At 31.5% G+C, this 25,697-nt stretch overlaps 1 protein-coding gene across 1 annotated transcript; it reads left to right on the top strand.

Moving 5' to 3' along the window:
• Positions 1–25,362, top strand: LOC130445534 (forkhead box protein K1). Its single transcript, XM_056781213.1, has 8 exons — positions 1–628; positions 9,146–9,396; positions 13,803–13,966; positions 16,280–16,522; positions 16,754–16,899; positions 17,544–17,827; positions 19,182–19,269; positions 21,586–25,362. The coding sequence occupies exons 1-8, from the start codon at positions 267–269 to the stop codon at positions 21,734–21,736; spliced, it is 1,689 nt and encodes a 562-aa protein (XP_056637191.1). The 5' UTR covers positions 1–266; the 3' UTR covers positions 21,737–25,362.
• The last annotated feature ends 335 nt before the right edge of the window (positions 25,363–25,697 follow it).

The raw sequence follows: 25,697 nt of genomic DNA, 5'->3' as shown, positions 1-25,697 counted from the left end.
GTCGTCTGTCAAGACCAACTCCACACCACAAAATACAAAATATTCCGTCTAAAATTACTAGATGTGTCTGTGGTTGTGACTCTGTTTTTTATGCCAATCTCACGTGTTTACCAACATTTCTATCGACTAGGACGTTATGAAATCAACATATGAACCAAACTTCTGTACAGGTGACTCCCACGTTTATTACAATTCATAGGTAAACAGTGAAGTGAGACAATTTAAAGAGTGTGGTTAAAAAAGTGCTGTGAAGTTAGTGAATCACCATGTCCTCATCCTACTCGATGACTCCGGAAAGCGATGCATGGGCCTTACTGGCTTTAAAATCGGCCCCTGCTAGTCCTTCAAAAGTACAATGGAGTCCCGAGGTTAAAGGGGAACCGATTGCTCGAATAGAAGGTCGCGAGTTTGAATATCTAGTCCGGCAGGCTCGGGTAATTATAGGTAGGAACAGTTCACGTGGTGATGTAGATGTAAATATGGGACATTCTAGTTTTATTTCGCGAAGGCATTTAGAAGTTTTTTTCGAACATCCCTATTTTTATATGCTGTGTAATGGAAAGAATGGCGTATTTATCGATGGAGTTTTTCAACGGAAAGGAGCCCCTTCAATCAAGTTACCCAAGACGTAAGTAAAGCTAATGTTATGTAAACAAATGCTGCTCTCACAATTACTCTCTGTTTATCCTTTGAGGCCTTGAGAGGTTAAAATTTACACATGGTACGAATCACGTGTTAGATTTTTTATAAATACGAAAATTTCGTGTATTATTGAAAATCAATATCCCTTTCCGGAGGCTAACCGGGTCAACATTGCGGTTTCAAATAAACACGACAAGTCATTTTGATTTATAAAGCTATCCAAAGTTTATATTGAGCAGGTGACGTCAGAGGTGTTTTTGTTATACTTATTAATTATAGCTCCACGTAAAGGGGCGGAATAAATACCAAATAGTTCAAGTACTGTTTTTATATATACATCTTTTATGCACCTAAATACAACAACATATTTTTTATTTAATTTCGCCGACCACGTGGCTTGCGTCTGATGTTAATATAGAATCTATGTTTGAATTTAATTGAGAATAATATTCGTCGGATCATTTCTAATGATATTTTACATTGTTCCATTGCTTACTATAAATAATATTTCGTTTAAAGCCTCGAGGTCATTTGCCATAGACTATTTTCGTATTTATTTACTTTCTAACGTTGTGAAAATATATTCTATACAAACAAGTTTTTAAAATGTATATGTATGTTTACAATCACAAAAAATGTTTATAATAGTTCATTGTTGCCGGCTTAATTGAAAAATCATCAAACTTGAGTTTAATATATATTATCATTTTAGCAATCACGTGAAATAAACACTTTAATCAAATTTAAATGTTGAATTGAAACGAGTTTTATACAATTTATTATGTGCAATGTTTACAATAATTTATTTACTTATTACTCGTAAACACTTGTATAATTGTTAGCCAGCGTTGTCATATTTCTAAATTATCGGTGTATTCTGAGAAATATGCTTTCTTTTTAAAATATCAAAAAATTATTTTGATAGAAATATTGACAATAGGAAACTTTCTTATACAAATCGTTTTTAGAAATGGTTATTGAGGTATAATCAAATGGCCATCAACCTTACAGTCTGTAATAATACTTAATACTAGTATTATTTGTGGTAACTATGTACAAAAAAAAGAGAATTAACAGTAATTGTGATATTGATTACATTTATTTCCCTACAAGTTCTTGTATTTACTACTTCCCAGCATATTTTTGTTTTGGTTGGTATATATATTGCATTATTTGGTTGGAGCTCTGACAATGGAACCCACCGATTGCTTCACATTTTTACCAGATATTCTTATCACATACTAAAATGATTTTTAGCGTTTTGTTGGGGAAGGGAATAAAAAAAATGTCCTTACCTAACCTAACCACATTTTTAGCTACTGATATTTTTGTTACTTTTTCATTGTAATCGTGCGATCTGTTGCCTTGAATTGCCCAAGATTATTTATTGTTTGGCAAAACCTGTTGTGACTTAGTATGTTTGGGTAATTTTATTAAGAAAATTATTAATAATGAGAACTTTGTGAGAATGAATTACTATCTATGGCTCCAGTAAATCTACAATAATTTCAAAAAAAAAATCATTTTTTAAGCTTCGCTAGAAAGGGTAGGTTTTGATGGTACTGATACGAGCTAACTTAGTAAAAGTATCCGATATATCTTATCTGTCTGCCCTTCTTAAGTACATCTACATGGAAATTCTCCTGGAACATTTTCTATACTTGTTATTGAAGTTTCAGTATTCTAGCCTAAATATATTCATTTATAAAAATCTTTAATAATATTAAATTACATTCTGCCTAATTAGATTTGAGATAATATTCTTTGAAAAGAAGTATGATTCGTCAAGCATATTTCCCAGTAACCTTTCACAAATACAGGATTGATTATTTAATGAACTATCTTACTGTACTAACTACAATGATATATGTAGTTACTATAAGATAATTAAATTTTTTACATTACAGTTTATCATGTTTTAACATATTTTCCCTCCTTCGTATCTTTATTGTTTTGAATGTATAAAAGTTTCACCTCTTTCTTAACGCATATTTAAACTGAGGACCCTCCAGATGTACTGTTTTCCCGGCATATCTGGACTGCTTTACCCAGCTAACACATATTTAAGAAAATACTTTTTTTAGTGATTGGAGTATATCTCGCTTTTCCTACTTTTTTTATTTCATAGCATCTAGCTATTATTTTCTGTTTTTTGCACTAAATTGAAAAAAAATAACAATAGTCCTTTCAGATCTATTTCCATATTTTATCAATACGCAAAATGGCATCGTAAAGAACTTTTCGATTCAAATGATATTAATAGATGAAACAGAAGTAAAATGTGTGTGTCGTCCATTAGCCATATTTGTTTACAAGTGACATCTATATGATTAAGCCTATATTTAGATTGTTGTGAATTTCGTAACCTAAGTGTTATTTACATATTTTCATTGAGTGCATTAACATTATAGTTTGTTCTAATAGATAAGTAGGGATTAGTAGAGACAAATGCGACCCATTATAATGATGAATTTTATTTGCAATTTAGTTTTACTTCAATATTCGATTGCGCAACGGAGAACATTAGATATAATTTATTTACATTAGGACATAAGTTCAAAAATCGTGACAGTACTCTACTTTGATGTAAGGGAATCGGATCTTTACCTAAAGAAAGATAAAAATCATAGGAAGAATATGACGGTTTGCGAGGTTTTTTTGTGTCACAAAAAATCTAAATATAGACACAAAATATCAGTAGATGAAAATACTTGGTTAGGTTGGGAATTTTTTTTAATCTGCTTTTTCTGGTGAAAATTTATTATTATTATTATTTCTATATTATGTATCCATATAATTAAGTACAAGTACTTTTTTGGTTGTTATAGAAGTGTCCCTTTTTATATCAATTTTTTGTATGTGTTTTGGAATGTAGAGATGTGAAGTATAATAAACTTGAATTTACTTATGGGTGCTATTAAACCTTAATTTATTTGAGAATGTATAGTATGTTGAGATATAAAAATCAAATTACTTATTGTTGTCCTCATTAAAATGCCATTAACACATTTAAATAATTCACACATAGGTATATAGACACTCAATTACATAACATTGTTTATTTATATTCTTATTGGTCATTTTATATGTTACTGTAGGCTTTCAAAAAAAGGAATGGTTTTAAATTTTTTCTGATCTGTTGGAAATGATGGGTGAAATGATTGTTCTTATTTATTGTTCAGTTATGCTTGGTAAATTTCTTCAGGCTGTATTATGATTAAAGATAATAAAGATTTTATAAGACTTCAGCAGGATAAGCAAAATAATTGAAACTCATTTTTATTTCCTAGAGTTGAATATTAGAAATTATTGTTTCTCCTACAGATTGTCCTTAAACTTTGATGCAGTATAATAAATTTCATTGTACGTTTCTGGATTAATCCCTGGTCAAATCATTAGACGCAAAACAAGATTTCATGTAAAATCTTAATAAAGGAGTGATATTGTACCGTTTTATTGTTTTGAATTTATTCGTTTCTTACTTTTTTATTAATCAATTAGGTAACAATTAATTTAATGTAAATAAAACAGCATAAATTTGGACAATCATATGTTTATTAAGTTTCAAGAAAAGTGAAAATAAAATAAGTAAAAGTCAATATTTAGTAGCCACCTTTAGTCGCTATTAGAGATTAAATTAATTTGAGGATTGTGATTCCACACATGAATAATTTTTTGTTTGTTGGTGATCATCTCTTTAGCCACTTCTCTTTTCATCGGCTCCCTCATATTTTCAATTGGGTTCATATCGGGGCTATTACCCGGCCAATCCATATTTTCTTATGCCAAAAATACTACAGACTAAGCAGTTTACCAGTGAGCTCTATATTGCGTGAAAGTGAACTGTTACCCAGTTGGAAATCATTCTCTGAGCTGCGGAATCAACCAATTTATTATTTTTTTAAAATTTCGAATGTACTTTCGTTATTGAAGCAGAACTAGAAAAAAAATATGAATTTCCATGTTTCTTTGCTTAATTTAACTAAAAATGATAATAATGTATCAATTTTTTATTAAATTATATTATAAACATATCTCTGAGCGTGCGTGGAGTGGAAATTGGTTTTTTACCCCATCATTTATTTTCGGGTTCAATTATTTGGTTTGTAAGTGTTTTCGCATTTATAAGCTTCACCTTTTTTACTTGGTGAAAGACATTGCATACAAAATAAACTAATAACTGAGTGGTACAACACTGTCAAATAAACAATAACAGTCCATAAAGACACAGAAACACGTCCGCACCTACCGAGATTCCGATACAGGTTTGTACTTGTTTACGTTCATGTATCACTTTGTCAACACAATGTTGTCATATGTTAAAAATAAATACAAATAGGTAGTCTTTTAAATAATAATCAATAATATAGTTCCAATATACAATTACGGCATAAAAACTCTTAAGAAACATAAAATTATTTAAAAAATAGGTAATTATCTAAAAAATCATCCTGCACCTCCTATCGACTTGGGGTTGTGGAGGTGATGCAGAAAAGTGTACTGAACACAAAAAAAATTATTCCAGCCGTCGTTGAAAAAATTGACAGGGTTAAAGAAGAAAAATTTAACATTTTCGGAATTATTTTTGTTAACAAATTATAAATTTTATTCGAAAATATATAAACAAAAAAATACAGCTAAATAGTGAAAATAATATGTGAAAATTGTTATACATATGGAAAAATTGAGTATTCAATAACTATTTTTTTATGGTGAAATAGGGTGAAAAAATGATCAAGGGATGTGGCGGAGGGAAGGGTTGTTAAAGAGCAGGGAAAGATGTTGTATAAATACTGCTCTTGAGTAGAACTTGACCTAACCTGACTTAAAAACAATGACCGACGGCTAATTCCACCTTCCATATATTGTAATTACTTCCCTCTAACTCCCTCACAACCCCAAATCGATAGATGGTGGGGGATGATTTTTAGATAATTACCACAAAATACAGAGTGCGTACAATAATTTGGCCTTTGACTGTAAATATTTTACTACTGACATCCCATAGTTTTGTTTTATATTAATAGACAATTTCTACGTTAAATAATTCTAATTCTTTATCAGAAAGTACTTAAACATATTGAATATATAAGAAACTAAACAAGCACGTAATGTTGTTGTTTACAAACATTGTCATTACCATATTCATTCTTAAAATTCTGGTCTTCAATAATATTTATCAAAATATTTTTTGACGTACAATTATACTGTTATCTGTCATGCATTTCAAAATATCTGCTTCATTGTTGCCTTCCACAATATTTTTGTTTGTAGACGTGAAAACAATTATCGAATTGGATGGAATATTCTATAGGAACTGATCAATGAACTCTTTTTATATGTTAAATTAAATTATAAGACATTTAGCAAATGCTTCCTGTTTTTAATCCCATCAAGCAAACTAGTTGGAGCTTAACACAGTTTCTACATGCGTCTCATCATTAGAGGGAATCACATCGTGTCAATTCTACAAGAATTCTATTCTCTACATTTACTTAAATTTGTTTTCTTGTCATTTTAACTGATTTATTTTTGAAAAATTTATAAAAAACGCTTAAACGTGTAACCGTATTTTGAATCCAGTAAAATTCACTCACTCTTCCAACTTTTCTTTAACACATCACTCAATAAGTCGTGTGATTAACTAAGAAAAACACATTTTTTGCCAAAAATCGTTAGAGCAATACAATCATTCCAACTTTTCGATGCAGTGTTTGTAGAAGGATTTTTCTTTTGCTTCAAAATAAGCTTCAGTTTCAGCAATTTGAGCTGAATTTCTTACCGGCGAGCATTTTTTTGAGAACAGCGAATAGCCAGTAGTCACTGAGGGCCAAATCTGCATTATACGGTGGATGAGGAAGCAATTCAAAGTGTTATTCTTTTAATTTAGCCATCGACTTGTGAATCGGTGCAAGGTTTTGGTGAAACAGTGGTTTTTTCTTTGACATATGAGGGCGTTTTTCCTTGCTTTTTGCATTCAAACGATCCTATAAATCTGTGTAGTATTATTTGTCTCTCCCTTTTGGAGATAGTCAATGAACAATATTCCATGCGCATCCCAATATACTGAAAGCATAACCTTCCCAGCAGACTTTTGTGCCTTTGGACGCTTCAGACGTTGTTGACCAGCTGCAGTTTACTCAGACGATAATCGTTTTGATTCCGGAGTAAATTTATGGATACAAGTTTCATCTATTGTAACATTTCGACGTAAAAAATCTGATTGATTACGTGCAAACATGGTCAAACACTACTCTGAATCATCAACACGTTGTGGTTTTTGATCGTGAGTAAACGCCGCACCCACTTTGAAAAAAGCATTCTCATGGTCGAATGTTCATGCATAATTGTAAACACACTGCCTTCTGATATCTTAACGGCCTCAACAATCTAACGCAATTCCAATTTACGATTAGATATAACCAATATATGGACTTTTTTGATGTTTTCTGGAGTAACCACCTCAATTGGACGGCCAGCCACGATTAAATATAACAAAATTGGTTATAAGTTTTTAAATACTCAGTAAAACAGGTCACAACTTTTAAGTATTGTCTTGAGGAAGTCAAGGTGATACCAAATATATAATAAAATATAGGGTGTATCTATGTAATGTAACTTTGATATGGCGCAGCATTCTGGAACACCCTTGTAAATAATTTTAAAATGTGATGACTGCTGATGGTTATGATTCCTTAAATCGATGTCTCAAAAGACAAATGAGGCACTGAACTTTATCACTCTAATCAATAACCCTGTATGAATATTTCTTTGTTAGGTCGGAAACTTGTCAGACAGTCTTCCTAATTGCATTTTTCTTTAATATATTTTTCTACCTAATAAATGGCTCAATAATTAATACGCAAATTTTTCTTTATAGGATTACTAATAAAATATTTTTATTTTCCGTTGGATTTCGCATGTAATCGATCCGTTTAATAATTTTTTAAGTAACGCATGAACGACCCCAAACGCAATAATAATAAAATAAACATCTACAATGATTATTTACTATTACCTAGTGCTTTAATTATAGCAAGGAAACTGTTTAAAAAGTTCAATTCGAACTCTTTCGGGTCACCACGAACGAACATGCATTTTAGACGTTGAAACTTTCTATTTAGAGTGCACCTAAACATATTGTTTTTATTTGTTTTTGCTTCATGCAACGCTACGAGTATAATTTAACATTTTACGCGTTTCTTATCTGATCGATCACTTCGGTAACGAACATATTAATATAATTATTTTGTAATTTTTTATTAGTTAACAGAGTAATTATCATACAGGGTTTGATAAGAATGTACTACAAATTCTGGACAAAAATTTTCAAAGTTTACCGTTAATATTTAGTTATTGAATGGGTTTTATATCACGTGAGAGAAAAAAAAACATCGATTTTGAATGGATTCTTAAAGGAACTGGCTTTAGAGGATAAGGACAAAATGAAAAACTATCTGAGAATTTTGAAAGAACACAAAAAAATAAAGTTGAAAATAACTATAATCAATGGTGACTTGTGGGTAGAAAATATTAGAATCATGTTCACAAAAGGCATTACACGGTAGACATCATCACGACCTCAACCAGCCGTACATTGACAAAGATCCTTCAAACAGATATCTTACTAGCAGAACTCTTTTTCTTGATATCTAAGGCTTCATGATGGCTATCCAATATCAAGTTATCAACACTAACAACTACAAGAAGAATGTGATTCAAGATGCGAACACTCAATCCGACAAATTCAGAAAGTGTCAACAAACACCAGAGACCATTCAACATATAACATCTGCTTGTTTCAAGTTCAAAACATCATCCACCACAACTGGCCAACGAGTTCTGTCTTCTCAATACTCGTACATCGTACTACAAGTACCAGCCGCTGAAGGTGCACGAAAATGGCAACTTTAGACTCTATTATGATAGATCTGATATCATGGTGGTTGATAGAAGAGGTCCATTCAGCCCTTCTCTTCCTTGTAGCCATATCGAACACTCACAACGTTCTCATAAAACTCCAGAAGAAACTGGTCGATGTGGCGAGAGACACACGACAATAGATGTTCTAGAACAACCTTTTGCTTATGGCTTAAACCTTGAACCAGTCTCTTTAAAACGCTTGACTCATATTTTAATCAAATTTGCACTCGGAGCTTACATTCGACGTAATCCATATTGAAAATACTACAATCACCTGGCAACAATGTGTAAACGACAGTTCTCGTAAAATGCTGGACGATTCCAGTCGAAGTGACTCATTGTAAATAAAATTCCTACCCAACGGTAGTAAAATATCCCGTCTGTGCTATTACGCCACTCCGTACTTTATAAGATATAATACCAACTTAAACGTCGAACCTAATATCGCCCTCTCTTATTGAACGACAAAACTTATTGAATAGCCGGTTAGAGGTGGTTCTATTTCAATATGGCATTTTTATTTCCACATCTTTTCAAGATAACATTCGGGACAAAATAAATTCGCAGTTCTATGTTTCAGATGTACATTTAGGTTTCCAAGTACAAATATACGGTTATCGTTTCAATCGTTGATCGAAGATAATTCCGAACCGCCTCCTAAACTTCGAGATGTATCACCTAGTAGGATAAGAGATCGTTCGGGAGGTGGGAACGCCTCGACGCTTCATCCTCTCAGAATCAACATACCGGATGGTGTTGATTATGGTAGCCCTTTCCCCTCACCAACTGGTACCATCAGTGCCGCCAATAGCTGCCCAGCTAGTCCACGAGGTAAGTACATATTCATCAATTTCATAACGGCGATTTTAAAATATATTTTTCCGCGTAAACTTCAACAATATGATCAAATATAGGACGTTCCATTTGAAAAATCGCATGTTTGATATTTCTAACAATGTACCATATGTACCATCAAATTTATTAGTTTTACATTTTAGTCATGCGTGTGTGGCAAATCAAACACCAAAGTGTCGTCTTTTTCAATATATATTTCCGGCTTTCGAATACTTAATATCGGGGAATTAATTCATTGAGGATTGTAGTTAAATTTCGTTTTTTCTTTTAGAAAAAATTCACAGGATTCAAAATTCAATATTAAAATTCATATAAATATTTGTATGTGTATATATAAGCATTTTCGTAGTGGGATTGGGGCAAAATTAAACACTAAAGTGTTGGAATTCTATTATATTACCGGGCTTTCGAAACTATCGACTGGGAATTATTTAGTTAAGAAATGCGGCGTTTTAATTTTCGTTGTGTCTATGAAATTCTTCGATTTCAAAAATCAATATTCAAATTAACGCTTGGTAAAAATATTAAGGTTATTTAATTTTGCTACAATCCCCCTACGTAAACGCTCATAATCTAGCTGGTAAAGACTTCCACCTGGGAATTCATCATCAAATTGAACTTCTCATGATCATTAGAAGAACTCTTCCCGAAAGCTTGGATTTTTAGTTTAACACAGAACTCTTATTTTCCCAAAAATTTGCTGCAATCCCCAATATATTTGTTTCTTGTTCTAACTAGTCGGCAGTCTTGGTATATTCAGAATATTTTCTCATACTGATTATAAAGATATAAAGTTTTAAACTTGAATTTGTTCACCAATTTTGGTAGAGTTACAATTCCAAATCGAAGACGAGCTGTCGCAACTAATATTTCCAATGGGTGGCTCCACATTTTTTTTTACTTCTTATATCATATGATTTACTGCCTTTTCTCAATTTGAAGCTAAAGTTATCTATTTTTTCCTTGAAACTACTCTTTTTATCTGCGCCCATACCAGTTCAATCGAGTTTAGTTTGCAAAGATGTTGATCTAAACACCGTCATTTCACAATTTGCTGCAACTCCATCAATTTCAATTTGAATTTCTCTTTATAAAGGAAACTCACAGAATCGGGATGGAACTTAATTCAAACGGATATCTTCATTTTGTTCTGTCGGTTAGTGGTTTTTCCAGAACGACTCTAGCCATGCCACTTGCACCTTCTTAGTAAATGAAAAAATCTACAATCGTATTTCTGGGTGAAATTTTTTGGGAAAACATCCTTGGAATTGATTAACACCAAATTTCTAACCCTTTTTGGCAAATAGGTATTTAATACACATTGCTTGTACCCTATCCAAACCTCTTTCCATTATTCTGTACAGCTTATGGATCTATATTTTCGCATTCAATTTTTTTCAAATGTACGTTTATAAATATAATATCAATAAGGCAAAAACTCTACTTCCCAGTGCCGAATTACTTCCAAAATATTGCGCAAATCCACGTAGGGTATCGATTAAACAAAAACGACCTTGACCTATACGTCGCCGACGCCGGTTTGACGCGAAATACACCTGCTGAACTTTAGTGTATATTTTGTTTACCTTATAACAATGGAGATTGCGCACCTCACCGTATCCTAATATTAAAACCTCAATTTGTTCTTTTCCATATAAAAGATTCATTACTTTCATCAAGATTCATCAAACACCAACATTTACAATTTATCAAAATTGTTATTCTTGCAACTTGATGCATTATTTCAAATTTGGAACATTTTTGGATTTCGTCGAGAGAGGGACATAATCTCTTTTTAATGCTACACACTGTATTTTAGAATAAATTTAGTAGGTCAATTTTTTTTTCATTTTTCAACAACGCTCAATTCATAAGAAAGAGGTGCGAAACTTAAACCGATATTAGAGGTTGAGGAAGTAGAAGACGTATAAAGACAACATAGCTGAAGGATTTAGAGCAGGGCGATACAAATATTTACACTTATACTGATAGGAAACGACAGCTACGAACAAAATGTGAGGTTACATATTCTTTCCTTTCATTTTGAATAGGTTTACGACATTTTCCTTCTATATTTTTCATCGGATTTACAAATGGATCTAACATCCGTTCTTTCTTTGACCTGCACACCTTTTCTTAGACCTAAAAACCTCAAACTTTGACTCGATCTTTCCATAAACCTCTCACTCTTTTTGCGTACCATTGTTATGTTCTTTAGCCCACTGCAACCTCTTAATTTTATTTTGACGTCTTAGAAGACGTCCAAAAAGAACAACAAAGGCAGATCCCTAGATTTATTGACCGGAGTTGCTATCTCAGGACCCGTGAGTCGTCGATTACGTTTACTTATCAATATAATAAATTTACTTCAGCGGTTATGGTTTTTCGAGGTCGCCCTAAACATTTTCTATCGCCAAAGCTCGTGGTGGATGAATATTTTTTCACGTTGTTGTCCATGGTACGTAGAGGTATTTTTAATTCGACGGTAATGGTACATATAATTTTGCCTAGACTATGAAGACTTGTATTTCAACCGACATGTCTCCAGTTTTACGGACCGTCCATGAGTTCTACAAAAACGATCATTCAGCGACTGTAGCGCATACAAAATTCTGCAATATTCGTCATTCAAATGATGGGTTTGAAAGACGGTATCAACACTGGATAACCGAGGAGTCCAAGGTGTTCTGTAACGGTCGAAAACGTTGACAGGCTCGTGACGAGCCTCACTTGTCCATTCGGAAGCGGGCTGTTGCTTTAAAATTATTATTTCGTATTTGTCACCAAGACTTGGGGTTGCGTCCTTATAAAATTTGGTTTGTGCAAGAATTGAAACCTGAGGAAGCTGTTTAGAGACTTGACTTTGTAAACCAAGTGATTGAGCGCTTTCCAACATCTCTTTTTTGGAAGAAACTTATTTTCATCTTAATGGACGACAAGCAAAATTGCCGGTACTGGAGTGCAACCAATGCAAAACAAAAACGTCAGAAATCTCCACGATCGCGATGTCAGCGCAATGAATTCTAGGCCCTTATTTTTCTAAAGATGTAAGAGTTAAAGTAAATCTAGAGCGTTATGTGTATATGTTAGACGACTTTTACGGGCTTGAATTACAAAACTTTGATGGTAATAACCGAAGAACATGATTCCAACAACCTCACACAATTCCAATAGATCTCTGCCACGAGTTCGTGAAAGTTTTCCTGGCAAATTGATCTCCAGGAGAGGTAACATAAGTTGGCCTCAACGCAGTCTCGATTTAATATCTATGAACTTTTTCCTGTGAGGTTATGTCAGTTCACGCTAACAAATGAACTTCCTTGACACAATTAAAAGAAAATGTTCATCACGAAATGGCAGCCATCACGAAGAATACCTGCCGAGAGAGCACAATGTTATTCTGAAAAAATAAATTCCTTACTTTTGTTAAAGTTGTTTTTTTTTTAAATGTGAACAGTGAAGGACAGTATATCGACTTTCGTTTGATAATATGGAAGAGAAATTTTTTAGAATTTATAATTTTGAAATTTAATGAATGAATTTTGGGGTGGGCTAAAAATTTTTACCGGTAGTTTATGTATTATGAAATAATTACGTGTTGAGCTTTAGCTTCCTTCTTTAGTATAATAAAATTCGCATAATATAAATACAAATAATTCAATACATCAACAATTTTTTTAATCTCTTATTTCTTAGACCTTTTATATACGAGGACCGTTTCTTTTTTCAACCTCCGATAGGCTATAAATAAAAGACAATGTCATATAAAACAATAATTTTATTACCAAAATATTGGTACATTTGTAATATCTGTGGACAAGCTTTTCAGAGTACAAAACAGACCTTAAAACTTCGGAAATTCTGTAGACAAAGCAGTAATGGTGAATCTTTAACCATTCTGTCGGCTCGTTGGATTTCTGCAGCACTATTACCTTCAGCCTGTAGAAAACGAATCACACTTCGCAATTCACACTTGGCGGGAGCATCAATAATGGCTCACATGTTTACGTGGCTGTAGCACAACGCCGACTGACGCTTAAATGTCAACAATGGCGGAGTGTGTAGTGCGAGAACTTCTCAGTCGCGTACAACGCATGCCCGTTTTCTTCTGCCCGCATAGCGACTGCATAGAGCGATCGGAAATTGAAAAAAAACGGCCTTCGTATGTTTATGTTTTCAAATGATGACTGCTACATATTTTTAAGTTGAAAAACTAAGTAGAAAATTAATTTCTATTTTGATAAAAATATCATGTACTGAAAGTACTCGAAGCGTCGAAATTTTTGATCTATCTAAAACTAATTTCATAGCAGAAGAGATCTAAAATCAAGACGGTTTGAAAACATAAATATATCAATAATTGTAGATAATTTATTTCACAGGCAGTCATGGATCCCATGGTAATAATCATAATAAAAGAAACGTTCAAGCAGATCTGCAAATGGTAGCCCAATATGCCGCTCAAGTCGCTCATCGTGACGATTCACATCATGTTCCTCCAAGCCATAGTCCTGATTATAGACAACCAACTTCAAATGGAAATGCCGTAAGCATAATAAATTAAAATAAAAAAAAACTAATAAATATAAAATTTAATGTTTTTAGTTAAAATTTTCCCGATCCGGATCTGTTTGTTTGAAAGCTAAAGAGGATATTAGAATTATAATTCGCTTTTATTTTTTTTTTTTTTTTCTAATCGATTTATATTGAGATAACGTTACAGATAACGAACTAACTGTTATGCATTAGATAAAGAAATGTGATACATGATGTTATTGAAATTATGGAATTCTTGAATCACAAATAACCAATTCTTAATTTCTTAATACATGTACAAATGAATTATAAATGTTTAGATACAATTTTTTTTCTTATAGATAACTAGAACATTATAATTTTAAACTTTGAAAACATCAATAATGTTATAAAAAGTAAATATTTATGTCAGTACAGTCAAAGCCAACATTTAATGATTTAATTTAGATTTTGAATCATTCAAATTTGATAAATTTGAAAAAAATTGTGGCCACTTAAATTCGCCGCATATAGAAAATTTTTTTATTGATATTAAAAATATGCACACCCTAAAGAAATCACTCTGAAAGTTCTGGAAGTAGTACAGACCTGGTCCAGAGCTTAGGAAATTTTTTTATTGATATTGCAAACTTCCACACCCTAAAGAAATCACTCTGAAAGTTCTGGAAGTACTGCAGACCTGGCGCAGAGTTTGGGAATTTTTTTTATTGATATTACAAACTTCCACACCCTAAAGAAATCACTCTGAAAGTTCTGGAAGTACTTCAGACCTGGTGCAGAGTTTAGGAATTTTTTTTATTGATATTGCAAACTTCCACACCCTAAAGAAATCACTCTGAAAGTTCTGGAAGTACTGCAGACCTGGCGCAGAGTTTGGGAATTTTTTTTATTGATATTACAAACTTCCACACCCGAAAGAAATCACTCTGAAAGTTCTGGAAGTACTTCAGACCTGGTGCAGAGTTTAGGAATTTTTTTTATTGATATTACAAACTTCCACACCCTAAAGAAATCACTCTGAAAGTTCTGGAAGTACTGCAGACCTGGTGCAGAGTTTGGGAAATTTTTTTATTGATATTACAAACTTCCACACCCTAAAGAAATCACTCTGAAAGTTCTGAAAGTAGTGCAGACCTGGTGCAGAGTAACAGATACCACTATCAATCCTACGAAGTTTTTACAAAAGGGATAACAACAACAACATGAACCCAGAGTGGATTAAAACTGTGATACAGCAACTGGTACAATTTTCTTGGAGTTGGAAATCTCAACATCCTGCTATTAATCATTTAGGGAACTCTCAAGTAGTGGGGACCTAGAGCAAAGAAACATCACTCTCTGTCAATCCCAAGAAGACTGAAATTGTTGTCTTCACAAGATGCTACAAAAGAAACAAGAACTACAACATGACTCTCAATGGAGTACAGCAAGGAATAAAAATTTATAAGAGATGCAAATTTCTACATCCTACTACAAATCAATCAGAGGGCCCTGAAAATAGTGGAGACCTGGTGCAAAGAAACAGGACTCTCTGTTAATCCCAAAAAAACAGAAGTACAAATTTCGAGAATTTTCAAATCTTGACATTCTACTATAAGTCACTCAAAGGGTTCTGAAAATAGTGGAGACTTGGTGCAAAGGAAGAGGACTTTCTATTAATTCCAAGAAGTCAGAGATTATAATCTTTACAAGATGCGAAGGAGGAGGAATGAGAACTACAACATTACTCCAAACTGACTAAAATTACATTACAACTAGAAATGTTAATATCTAGAAGTTATCTTAGAAATTCTGTATGAAAAAGAGGTGCAACCATGTGGCTACTATAGTTAGCCATTTGAGACAGTCCTTCTACCATGACGTGATTATTTGCTTTCCTGGTCTAGGAGAGATCTGTCTATAGCTAATGAAATCTGCTGCAATCAAACGAGAAGTTTCTCGTCTAGTCAAATGTCCTTTGTAGTGTTGTAGATCTTTGTTCCATCTCTTGTTTTAGTGTAAGGAAATTACTTGAAGTACACTTCTATTTATAGCCAGCTCAAAGAACTCAAAATGGTGTTCGGTTTGGCTACAACTAGAACTGAAAATCCCATGACTTGATATCAAATGGGATTTAGATAAAACAAGCTCGTTTTTCAGTGGATTTCCCGTGAGAAGCGTATCTGGTTCTGTTCACCCCTAAATCAATTAGTAGATATTTGTCAAATATCTATGAGATTCAATCCATATTTACTACTAGATGTTCTGTACTTGTGGCAGTTCAGCGTTTAGGGCACTTGTACTGATTTTGATTAATTAATTTTTATGTTTCCTTTTTTCTCAGATGCCTTCTGTCGTTGTTAGCGACACATACGGTGCAAGTGGGAGCAATAAAGACGATTCGAAGCCGCCATATTCGTATGCCCAACTTATAGTACAAGCCATTGCAAGCGCAACGGATAAGCAGCTGACATTGTCTGGAATATACAGTTATATAACAAAACATTACCCTTATTACCGTACCGCTGATAAGGGTTGGCAAAATTCAATTAGACATAACCTTAGTCTCAATAGATATTTTATTAAGGTAGGTTCTCGTTTTAATGAAATTTGACAGAAATTTATTTATTATTAAATAATCAATTTTAACACAACATAAGTAAAATAAATTCATTAATCAAATAAACAATTTTCATAAACTAATTTCAAGTTCAAAAAATTATAATTATTCTTATTAACTTGAACAAAGTCCACTTGTTCCCACCAAGCTTTCTCCTTACAAATTGTACAAAATTTACTAAATTAGATTAATTTGAAGGTACCAAGAAGTCAGGAAGAACCCGGAAAAGGTTCGTTTTGGAGAATTGATCCTCAGTCTGAGTCGAAACTAATCGAACAGGCATTTAGAAGACGAAGGCAAAGGGGCGTTTCATGTTTCAGAGCTCCATTTGGATTGAGTTCCAGGTAAATAAATCATAAACTACTCTCCCAATCTTATTATAAATTCTCATTACTTTTCTATACATTCTTTTGATATTCAATTTTCCATATGGAAATACATACAGGTCTTGATTTTTTTTTATTTGTTGTGATTTCTTGTTGTTCCAATCATTATTTCAATTTCCTGATATCAACATTAACTCTATTAATCAATATTGACTTATTATTTTTATTTTGTCTGTTTCAATTCATGCGCGTATTGTCTTATGTAATTAGATCTAACTACTAGTTTGGGTTTGGATCAGTTTTTTCAAACCTTCATATACAATTAGATCAAAACCATTTAAAATGTTTTCTGCATTTCAAAACGTTCTGTTTTTCATTGATTTACCTCACTTTGAATTTGACTTGCTTGATATTCTTCTTCTGTTATTTCTACATACTAAAATACTCTACCAATTTATTGTAATATTTGTTTCGTAATTCATATGAATGTTCCTTTTTTTAGCGCCCATTATTCGTAATTGGACCTATAGAAGATGATAATTTAGATTTTTAACCTATGTAAAGTACATTGATTGGAAGATCAGGAATTAAATATTTACTTTTATATAAAAACAACATTTGGTATATATTTGTCCTCTTATATTTGTTGTGTTTTAATATAGAAGCGCACCCGCCTCTCCCTCGCATGTGAGTATGTCTGATATAATGACTCCTGAATCTTTATCAAGAGAAGGCTCCCCAACCATGGAACATCTTGTCGATATTAGTCAGTCAGCACCGGGTAGCCCAGGTAATCCGGTTGCCGCATATGCCGGTTCCGGTGGTATGATAGGACACCAACAAATGTCGGCATTAGTAGGCTCAACTAAAGCTAGGTTATTGCTACCCCATCCTATTGATAACGTCACTGAAATTTCTACTTCCAATGGACAGGAATATAAAGAAGGTATGTTACTGTGCGAACTCAAATATTCAAATTATGGCATCGAAATTCATTTAGGTAAACTCCAACAATAATATGATGAAGTACTAAACCACCAAAAATTTAAAATTATCCTACACCTCAATGTTTTTTCTATTCATTATCAAAATAATTCAAAATTTTAACAATCCAAATTGAATCTCTGTGGTTAAGTTGGAATTTCTGCGGTGTATAAAATAAAAAACATTGTTTGTTCAACCTTTTAGGCCTTCTCAATTTGTATGTTAAATATTCAACATAACAATAGTTTAAATCACACACAAAGTGGGCCCCCTTGATTTATTATCAATAAAATAGACTTGCAATATTTCTATACCGATTCGATTAATAACATTCCTTATACAATTTTTTAAATCATTAATATTCATATGTTAACTTTTTATTTTAGATAACCACAAAAAAATCCAGTGGAATTATTCTGGAATAAAATAAGCTGGCACTGATAACTCCAAACATGTGACATTGCACCACTTGTATCCCCTATCATAATTATTTCTGTTATCTACAACTCATCTTTTAATTTCAGAATTCTAGAAGTGAATTGGCTTAAATAAGATTAGATATTTGCTCCTACAAGTTTTTTTATATTTCAAAAAGTCAAGCGCTCTAGAAGCACATGAACCAGTTTCAACCTCTTTTGTACAGAATCTGCATTCGCCTATTTCTTCTAGGCCTTGTAAGAAAGTTACAGAAGACATATATCTTCTTTTCACTGAGATTCGAATACATTTTGGAGTTAGCTGGCACTAGAGAGCTTCTCTTGTTCTCAAACACTTTCTTATAAAACTATTAGTTTACACTAGAGAAAGACTTTGGGTCAATAAAACGTGTTTTTGCATTGCCCTTATTATTTCCTTTATATTTCCATGTTATTAAGAACCTATTCTAGAAACAAATAGTTGTCTTCATTATTTCCATCTCCATCACATTTCTGTTAGTTCTATGCTCTTGACAGGAGCTTATTGATGATGGTACCAGTCAACTGATGCAAAATATAGGATTGACAGTATTAGGTAGATATTTATATATTGTCAGCACTTTTGATTCTAGATTGTTTCGTGTATACTAAATATTGTCTCATCAATTAATCATTTTGGGAACCTTCACGTCCACTTGATATCTGTTGGCAACTTCTTATAGCTCCCGTTGTACCATTATATTGTCTCTGGACCAATATTGTGATAAGTTTTAGCTTTACATTGTAGTAAGGAAAATATTTTGTTAAATTGTTAAAAAATCATTCAGTTGTGTATTGCTTTGGTTAGGTATGGTTTTTTTTGGGGCTATTTTTATTGCTTACGACCATTTTTTTATGTAGAAAAATACAGCATTGAAGAAAGTTCGATGTCTCCAGGAGGTTTTTCATCACAACCAGTTATAGTCCAAGCAGCAAACTATTCTTATAGGTAAGAAACGAATTAGTGGTTTAATCTTGAACAAATTGGAGTCAAAAAAAGATAAATTACTTATATCACTCATTCTTTTGGTATTTTTTGGTTATATAATCATTAAACAAATTTTAGATTGTTCTATGGTGTCAAAATATCATGTTGAACCAAATATTGTAGAATTTGGGTTTAAAATTTTAATAAAAAAAATGTGATTACTAAAAGAATCCTGTAAAAGATTTTAGTTCACAATATGAAGTTTTAAATAAAGTTATATTCACCTATTAATTTAATTTTTAGTTTTCCTTCAAAATTATTGCATATTGATTTATTAAACTCATATTTTCCAATAAAACGGAAATCGAAGTCTAAATTTGGACCTGAATTTTTTAATGTAATTATGTTATACACATGAAGGATTTTTAGCTAGAACATGTTGACTTTAATTTTGATAGTGGAAAATAATTGAAAACTACTTCAAAATTGAAATTGAAATTATCTCAAAATCGCAATAAGATATGAAAAGTCTTTAATAAAAAATTGAAGGAATTTTGCATTAAATAAACAAGATATTTGCATTTAACAATTCAAATCAAATCTCTGTGGTTAAGTTGGAATTTCTGCGGCAGTTGGTAATATTCATAATGTCTCTGAAGACGATAACTTGGTTATCGAAACGCGCGTCAGACAGTGTAATTGTGAGTGTTAGTGTAGCGGTAGTGTAAACAGTGTGCTCAGTATTTCTCTGTGTTTTTAGTTATAACTAATTCGATTTTTTGAAACAAGATTGTTTCATACCCGCCAAATTAGAACCAACATTTTTACTTCTAAATTATTGTTCTAAAATGGAGTCGCATTAAAAAATTCAGATTTGTATGGTAATTGTGACACTATAATACCCCAATTTATCAAGTATTTTTGTCTCTTGCAGATTTACCCCAAATTTGAGGCTCTTTTCTTGATATAACTATTTGCTTCCTTACTTTATTTTGTTATATCCAAATTGCTGTGTCCAATTGTTTGCTTTTGATTATATTCTCTGTTCCAAACTGAATGCTTATGTTTTCCTAGAGCATCAATCAGTTTGTATCATTAAGTGAAAGCTATTTAGCAATTGTATCTAACATACATAAATTGATGAGATCATAACCGAACAATTGATCTGGTATGATCATGTAAAAAGAATGTCAGAGAACAAAATACCTAAACAGGTCATAAAGTGGACACCGCAAGAAAAAAGGAGAAGAGGAAGATTACAAAGAAGCTGGATGGAGGGAATAGATAAGGAAATGTAGAAGAAAGAACTAACGGAAGGCCTATAGCAAGATGATGGTTAGACATCGGAAAACGTTGTAGACTGATATCTGATTTTTTTTAATGTTGACTTAAACTCAATCATTAGTTGTTTCATCGACTTAATTTTTATTTAATCAATTTGGTACTTTGAGGACTGATATCTTCAATTAACTTTTAGCAAATCAAAAGAAGAGATATTTTAACTTATCCAAAAGTGTTCTTTGGATTATGCTATAACAAGTCATCAGAAAATTAGTGGAAATCACCCATATTGTAACTACTTCAATAATTAGTGTATAATAGATTATGAAAGAATACTTTTTTTGCTTTTAAGTTATGTAGAAGGTTTTTGTAGTATCTTCAGTATTATGTATATATTGGTTTTGGTTTTTAATACACGATATTTACCTAGGTCTTTAAATTCCCCCTATGGGTCATAAAACTATCTATTCATGTAATTTAATTATTTTTTACACAATCCTGTTTTATTCTCTTCGTAAATGAAAAATACTGCTGATCTCCTTGGTTTTTTTATTTTTTTTTTTAATCTCAGTGTATAGTTTTAAAAAAGTACGAATAATCGATCATACAAGGCGGTTAAGAATGATGTACATTCACTTCTACAACTGGTCACATACCTAAAAATGAAGATACTTCATAATATACACAAATAAATCGAAAATATGAATTAATACAAATATAAAATTCTTCTATGTAGTAATAACCCTCAATTACTCTTCGAAACTACCTTGTATTAATATGTTAACAAGATACTAATTGTCCTAATGTCTGTAACCAAAACTGACAGATTATTTGATAAAAAAGGGTCTCAATGCACTTTTTAAAAGGTTAAGTCTCCCTTATTATACAGTTCTGGAAAAAAGTTCATGCAGTTACTTTTTGTTTTTGAATATTTAAATAATTCTGGATATCTATATTTGAACTTAAAATATGTAATTCATTTCAAAATTTGGAAAAACAGTGTTTATTGAAAGTATTCGATTTCATTGTACTAAATGTACATTCTTAATGTTTCAGCACTGGGAGTTACAGCAATGCAGGTCTGGATTTTAAAAGGCACATTGACGAACAGAGCGTCGAAAGCCCTTCGAGTTCTGGCGAGAATTTGGACGGTGAGATTGAAATCAAAAGACCTAGACTCGATCAAATTAAGTTTGAGACGGAATAAAACTCCTTATAATAAAAAAAAACATCAGCGATCTTACTGTGCTTTAACTAAAAGTCGATACCCATAGAGATATGGAATAAAGTAGAGTCATCATCTATATGTCAGAGGTGTTTAATAATAGTATTTTCTCTCTTTAGGAAGTTTTTTTTAATTGTTCCAAAATGTAAATTACGAGCAGTGTCTGCTGAAAATCTGTAAATAAAACAAAAATGGTTATTTCTGAAATAACTGGACTATACTTAAGAGTCATAAAACGACAAATATATCAATATATATATATAAAGTATGTTATGTTTTTTATGAACAATTTTATTTGAGTTTCTTAACCTGTAATGGTGTAAAAATATAACTAATGCACTACCATCTGACTTCAAGTGGAGTGTATTGGACATATGGGGTGTAATATTATGAGCAGAATCAAAATGTATATCGAAAACTATTTTTTGGGGCTTCTTTTGATTAAAATATTTGCTTAATCTTTTAATCATGCGAAAATGTTTCTACCAAAATATTTCATTTTAAATATAGGACTCTCCCTAATTTTATCATTGAATCCAATTGTATTGCATTACCATCTCAATAGAGTTACACAAATATTGAGCTAACTAACATCAGTACCAATTGTTGGAGTATAATTTTTTTAATTCATGAAACTTGGGCTAAATTATCAAATTCCAGTAATTTATGATCTGATTTTCTAAAAAAAATGTTTCCATTCAACTTACGTTGTGATTTATCACAATTTATATATAGTAATAAAGAACAGATTGTTCAGTTCAATAAATGTGATGGTAGAGTCCACTTCTATAAGTCATAAACAACGGATACGAATACTTCTAAAAACTTCCGTATATAAATTTTAAAGAAAATATCTGCAGTTTTTTTATATATGTTGACTCAGGTCGCCCTGTACAATTAGATTGGTGATGAAATCACAGTATATATTAGAAATTGCTCAAATTTTTCATTTGTAATCAGGTGTACCATTTACACCAAAAAGAAATAGAAGGAATTCAATGGAAATTTTCTTCTATAATAGTTTTCTTGTCTGAAAATATCTATTCGGGGAATTTCAAAATTTCACGTTTGTTATCACAATATGCTATTGGTTTTAAAAAAAAAGTCTTGCATGTACCAGTATTAAATGTAGAAATATTTGGCTGTATGTCGATTACTTATTACATTTATCAAAATTGGTTATACAATGCATCCCATGTTATTAGAAACAGGAAGGAAATAGTAGAAACTGTTATTTATAAATAGGATGTCTCAAAATGAACGCAGAGTTAAATTAACATATAAATTATCAAGCAGAATCGAATTTTCGAATCCGCGATTGGCTGGTTGATAATGTTATCAATTCAATTCTGGTATAAATTGAATATTCTAAACCAGAATTTGGTACAAATATCACGTGCTCATAATAAAAATTGAGATATATGAATCTCGTAATCTTATATCTTGAAATTCTATATACAAAAAGTTGAAATTTAATGCCAAATTAAGGGGGTATTCTGGTCTAGAAGTTTAAATTTTAGATATTTTTGAAACTAACGTAACATTTTTACTATCCAAAAAATCAGAATTTTAATAAATTACAGGCCAGTAAAGTGGGGGATAATAAAAAACGGTGCACCCTGGTAGACATGATTCCAGCCCTTGTAGTGATGTAAAACTAAAAAATTTGAAAAATTTTTAATATATCGATATCGCGTTGACCTTAGTCAAAAAAATGGCCTCGATATGAAATATCAGTTTTTTCATTTTTCCGCTGTTTTTAAAAATATTTTTAAATATTTTTTTAAAATCCAAGGCAGACGCGACAGAGATATATACAAAAGATTTCCACCAAATTACAGTGGAGTCGGTCGGTTAGACCTCGAGATATCATGTCAACCCCTTCAAAAAAAGTACCGCAAAGTTCTATACCATAAGTCAGTATGATTTTTATCACATTCTTATAAATTAAAATCTTGTTGCCCATAGTTAATTTACATTTTATTCCTAATAACCAATATATAATATAATAACGGACTGAATGAGTTTCTAGTATTTTTTACCTTATTTATAGTGAATAATGGACATTAGGTCATTTTCAAACTGAATATTTTTTGTACAGATTTATTTATATTTTCCACTTTCTCGTCCAATCTTCTAAGAGGTTTAAGTGGTGTTAAAGGTGAGTTGGATCTTCATGACTTGATAAAATGACAGTATCATCCGCCAACGTTCCTGTTACATTATTTTCTGTCGTGGGGAGATCTGATATATATAATAAATAAAAAAAAGACCCACTCAATGCTGTGGTATCCCAGATTTAATCAGAAATGTGTCAATTTTATAACACTGAATTCAAATTCTATAATCATAATGTACAGCTTTTTTATTTATTTTTATATTTTTTTACGTGAAATTATATAGTTTAATCTGAATGTTAACATATCGATATTTCTTTTTATACTCATTTACTTATCCTCAACATCTCCTAATATAGTGGTAGAAGTAATATTTCCGTTTTATTTGGTTCTATCATTTTTTTCATGTTTAATCCGTTTCCAGTTCAGTCCTCTTTTTTTCTGATTGTTTGTTATTTATATATTATATTTCCTCCTGGATCTGCCTCTTTTTTTAGTTTATTTCAGTTCCTCATATCACCTTAAATGTTCTATCCTCATCTGTACAGGTAAACAGTTCAGCGCGTTAAACAGTGTAATTGTAAGTGTTTACCTAAACAGTGTGCTGTTCAGTATGAATATTACAACAATTCTAGAAATTCCAACTTAGTAACAATATTTCATTTTTCTAGTTTTAATCTACTGGGAGTACACACAGCAACTACAATTAAAACAGTTTTCTTATAGAGAAATATTGATATAAAATGTAACCTACATGTTTTTTTTTATATATTTAGAGTAGTAACTTCATGGTTCCAGAGATCTGTAAAGAAGTTTTTAAGTATAAATATCTTTTTGGTATTATGCTGACAAGTTTTATTTCGTTAGCGAAGTTATAAATAAAAAATATGTATATTTAATCCAGTGATAAGCTTTTATTGGAAATCATACTTTTGGATGATACTATTCCCCAAAGTACCTGCAGATGAAAGATGAAATTATCTAAAACGTTACTTTCTAGTGATTGTAGCCGATAGACTCTAATGCATTACTTGAATGTATAAGTCAGTGTATCAAATCAGCGACAGAATGAGGGACTAAAATTTGCATCAGTGCAATGATTCCCTAAAAGTAGATATATTTTAATTTTTTTTTTAAATTTTGTATATCAAGAAAGATCTTTTAGGTTTACCATGGGACACTTGCTATTTTTATAATTTTTTTAATTGTAACAACAGATTTTCGTGGACAGACACTGTAAAACAATGTTTTTTCGGTTAGACTTTTGTAATAATGTTGTTCAGAAATGTCAAAAAAAGATATAAAAAAAGTTATTGTTTACGATATAAATTTTTGGAAATTTTCACAGTTGATAATATTTAAATATTTTTGTTTTCTAAATTTATCATTATGTACTTTTTACGTACATACTTTTTAATTTGTTGATTTTTATTTTATATTCTTGGAAATTATTGAATAAAATGAATACTGATGAGTGAGCTTTATTCTAAAGCGTTACTTTTATTTAGCGTACTGACATTTTTAATCCATCCCATTCATGTATTCCTCTCCCATTTCACTATACAATTTAGAAGGTAATGTTTTTATATCAATAAAGGTTAAAATCTAGCCACCGAACCAACTCACATTGAACCTTATAACAGTAACACATTCACGTTATATGACAGCAAAAAGATGATAATATGACATAAAATTAGATCTACAACTAAAAAGTATTTATATTCTAGTATTACCTACTAAATATCAAAAATATCATGTGGCAACGATGTAAGACACATGTATTTGTTGACTTGTCTTAAAATCGGTAGGTCGATTATCTGAAAAAA

This window comes from Diorhabda sublineata, chromosome 6, assembly GCF_026230105.1.
Source record: "Diorhabda sublineata isolate icDioSubl1.1 chromosome 6, icDioSubl1.1, whole genome shotgun sequence".
Lineage (NCBI taxonomy): Eukaryota > Metazoa > Arthropoda > Insecta > Coleoptera > Chrysomelidae > Diorhabda > Diorhabda sublineata.
This window is presented reverse-complemented; position numbering and strand designations above follow the sequence as displayed.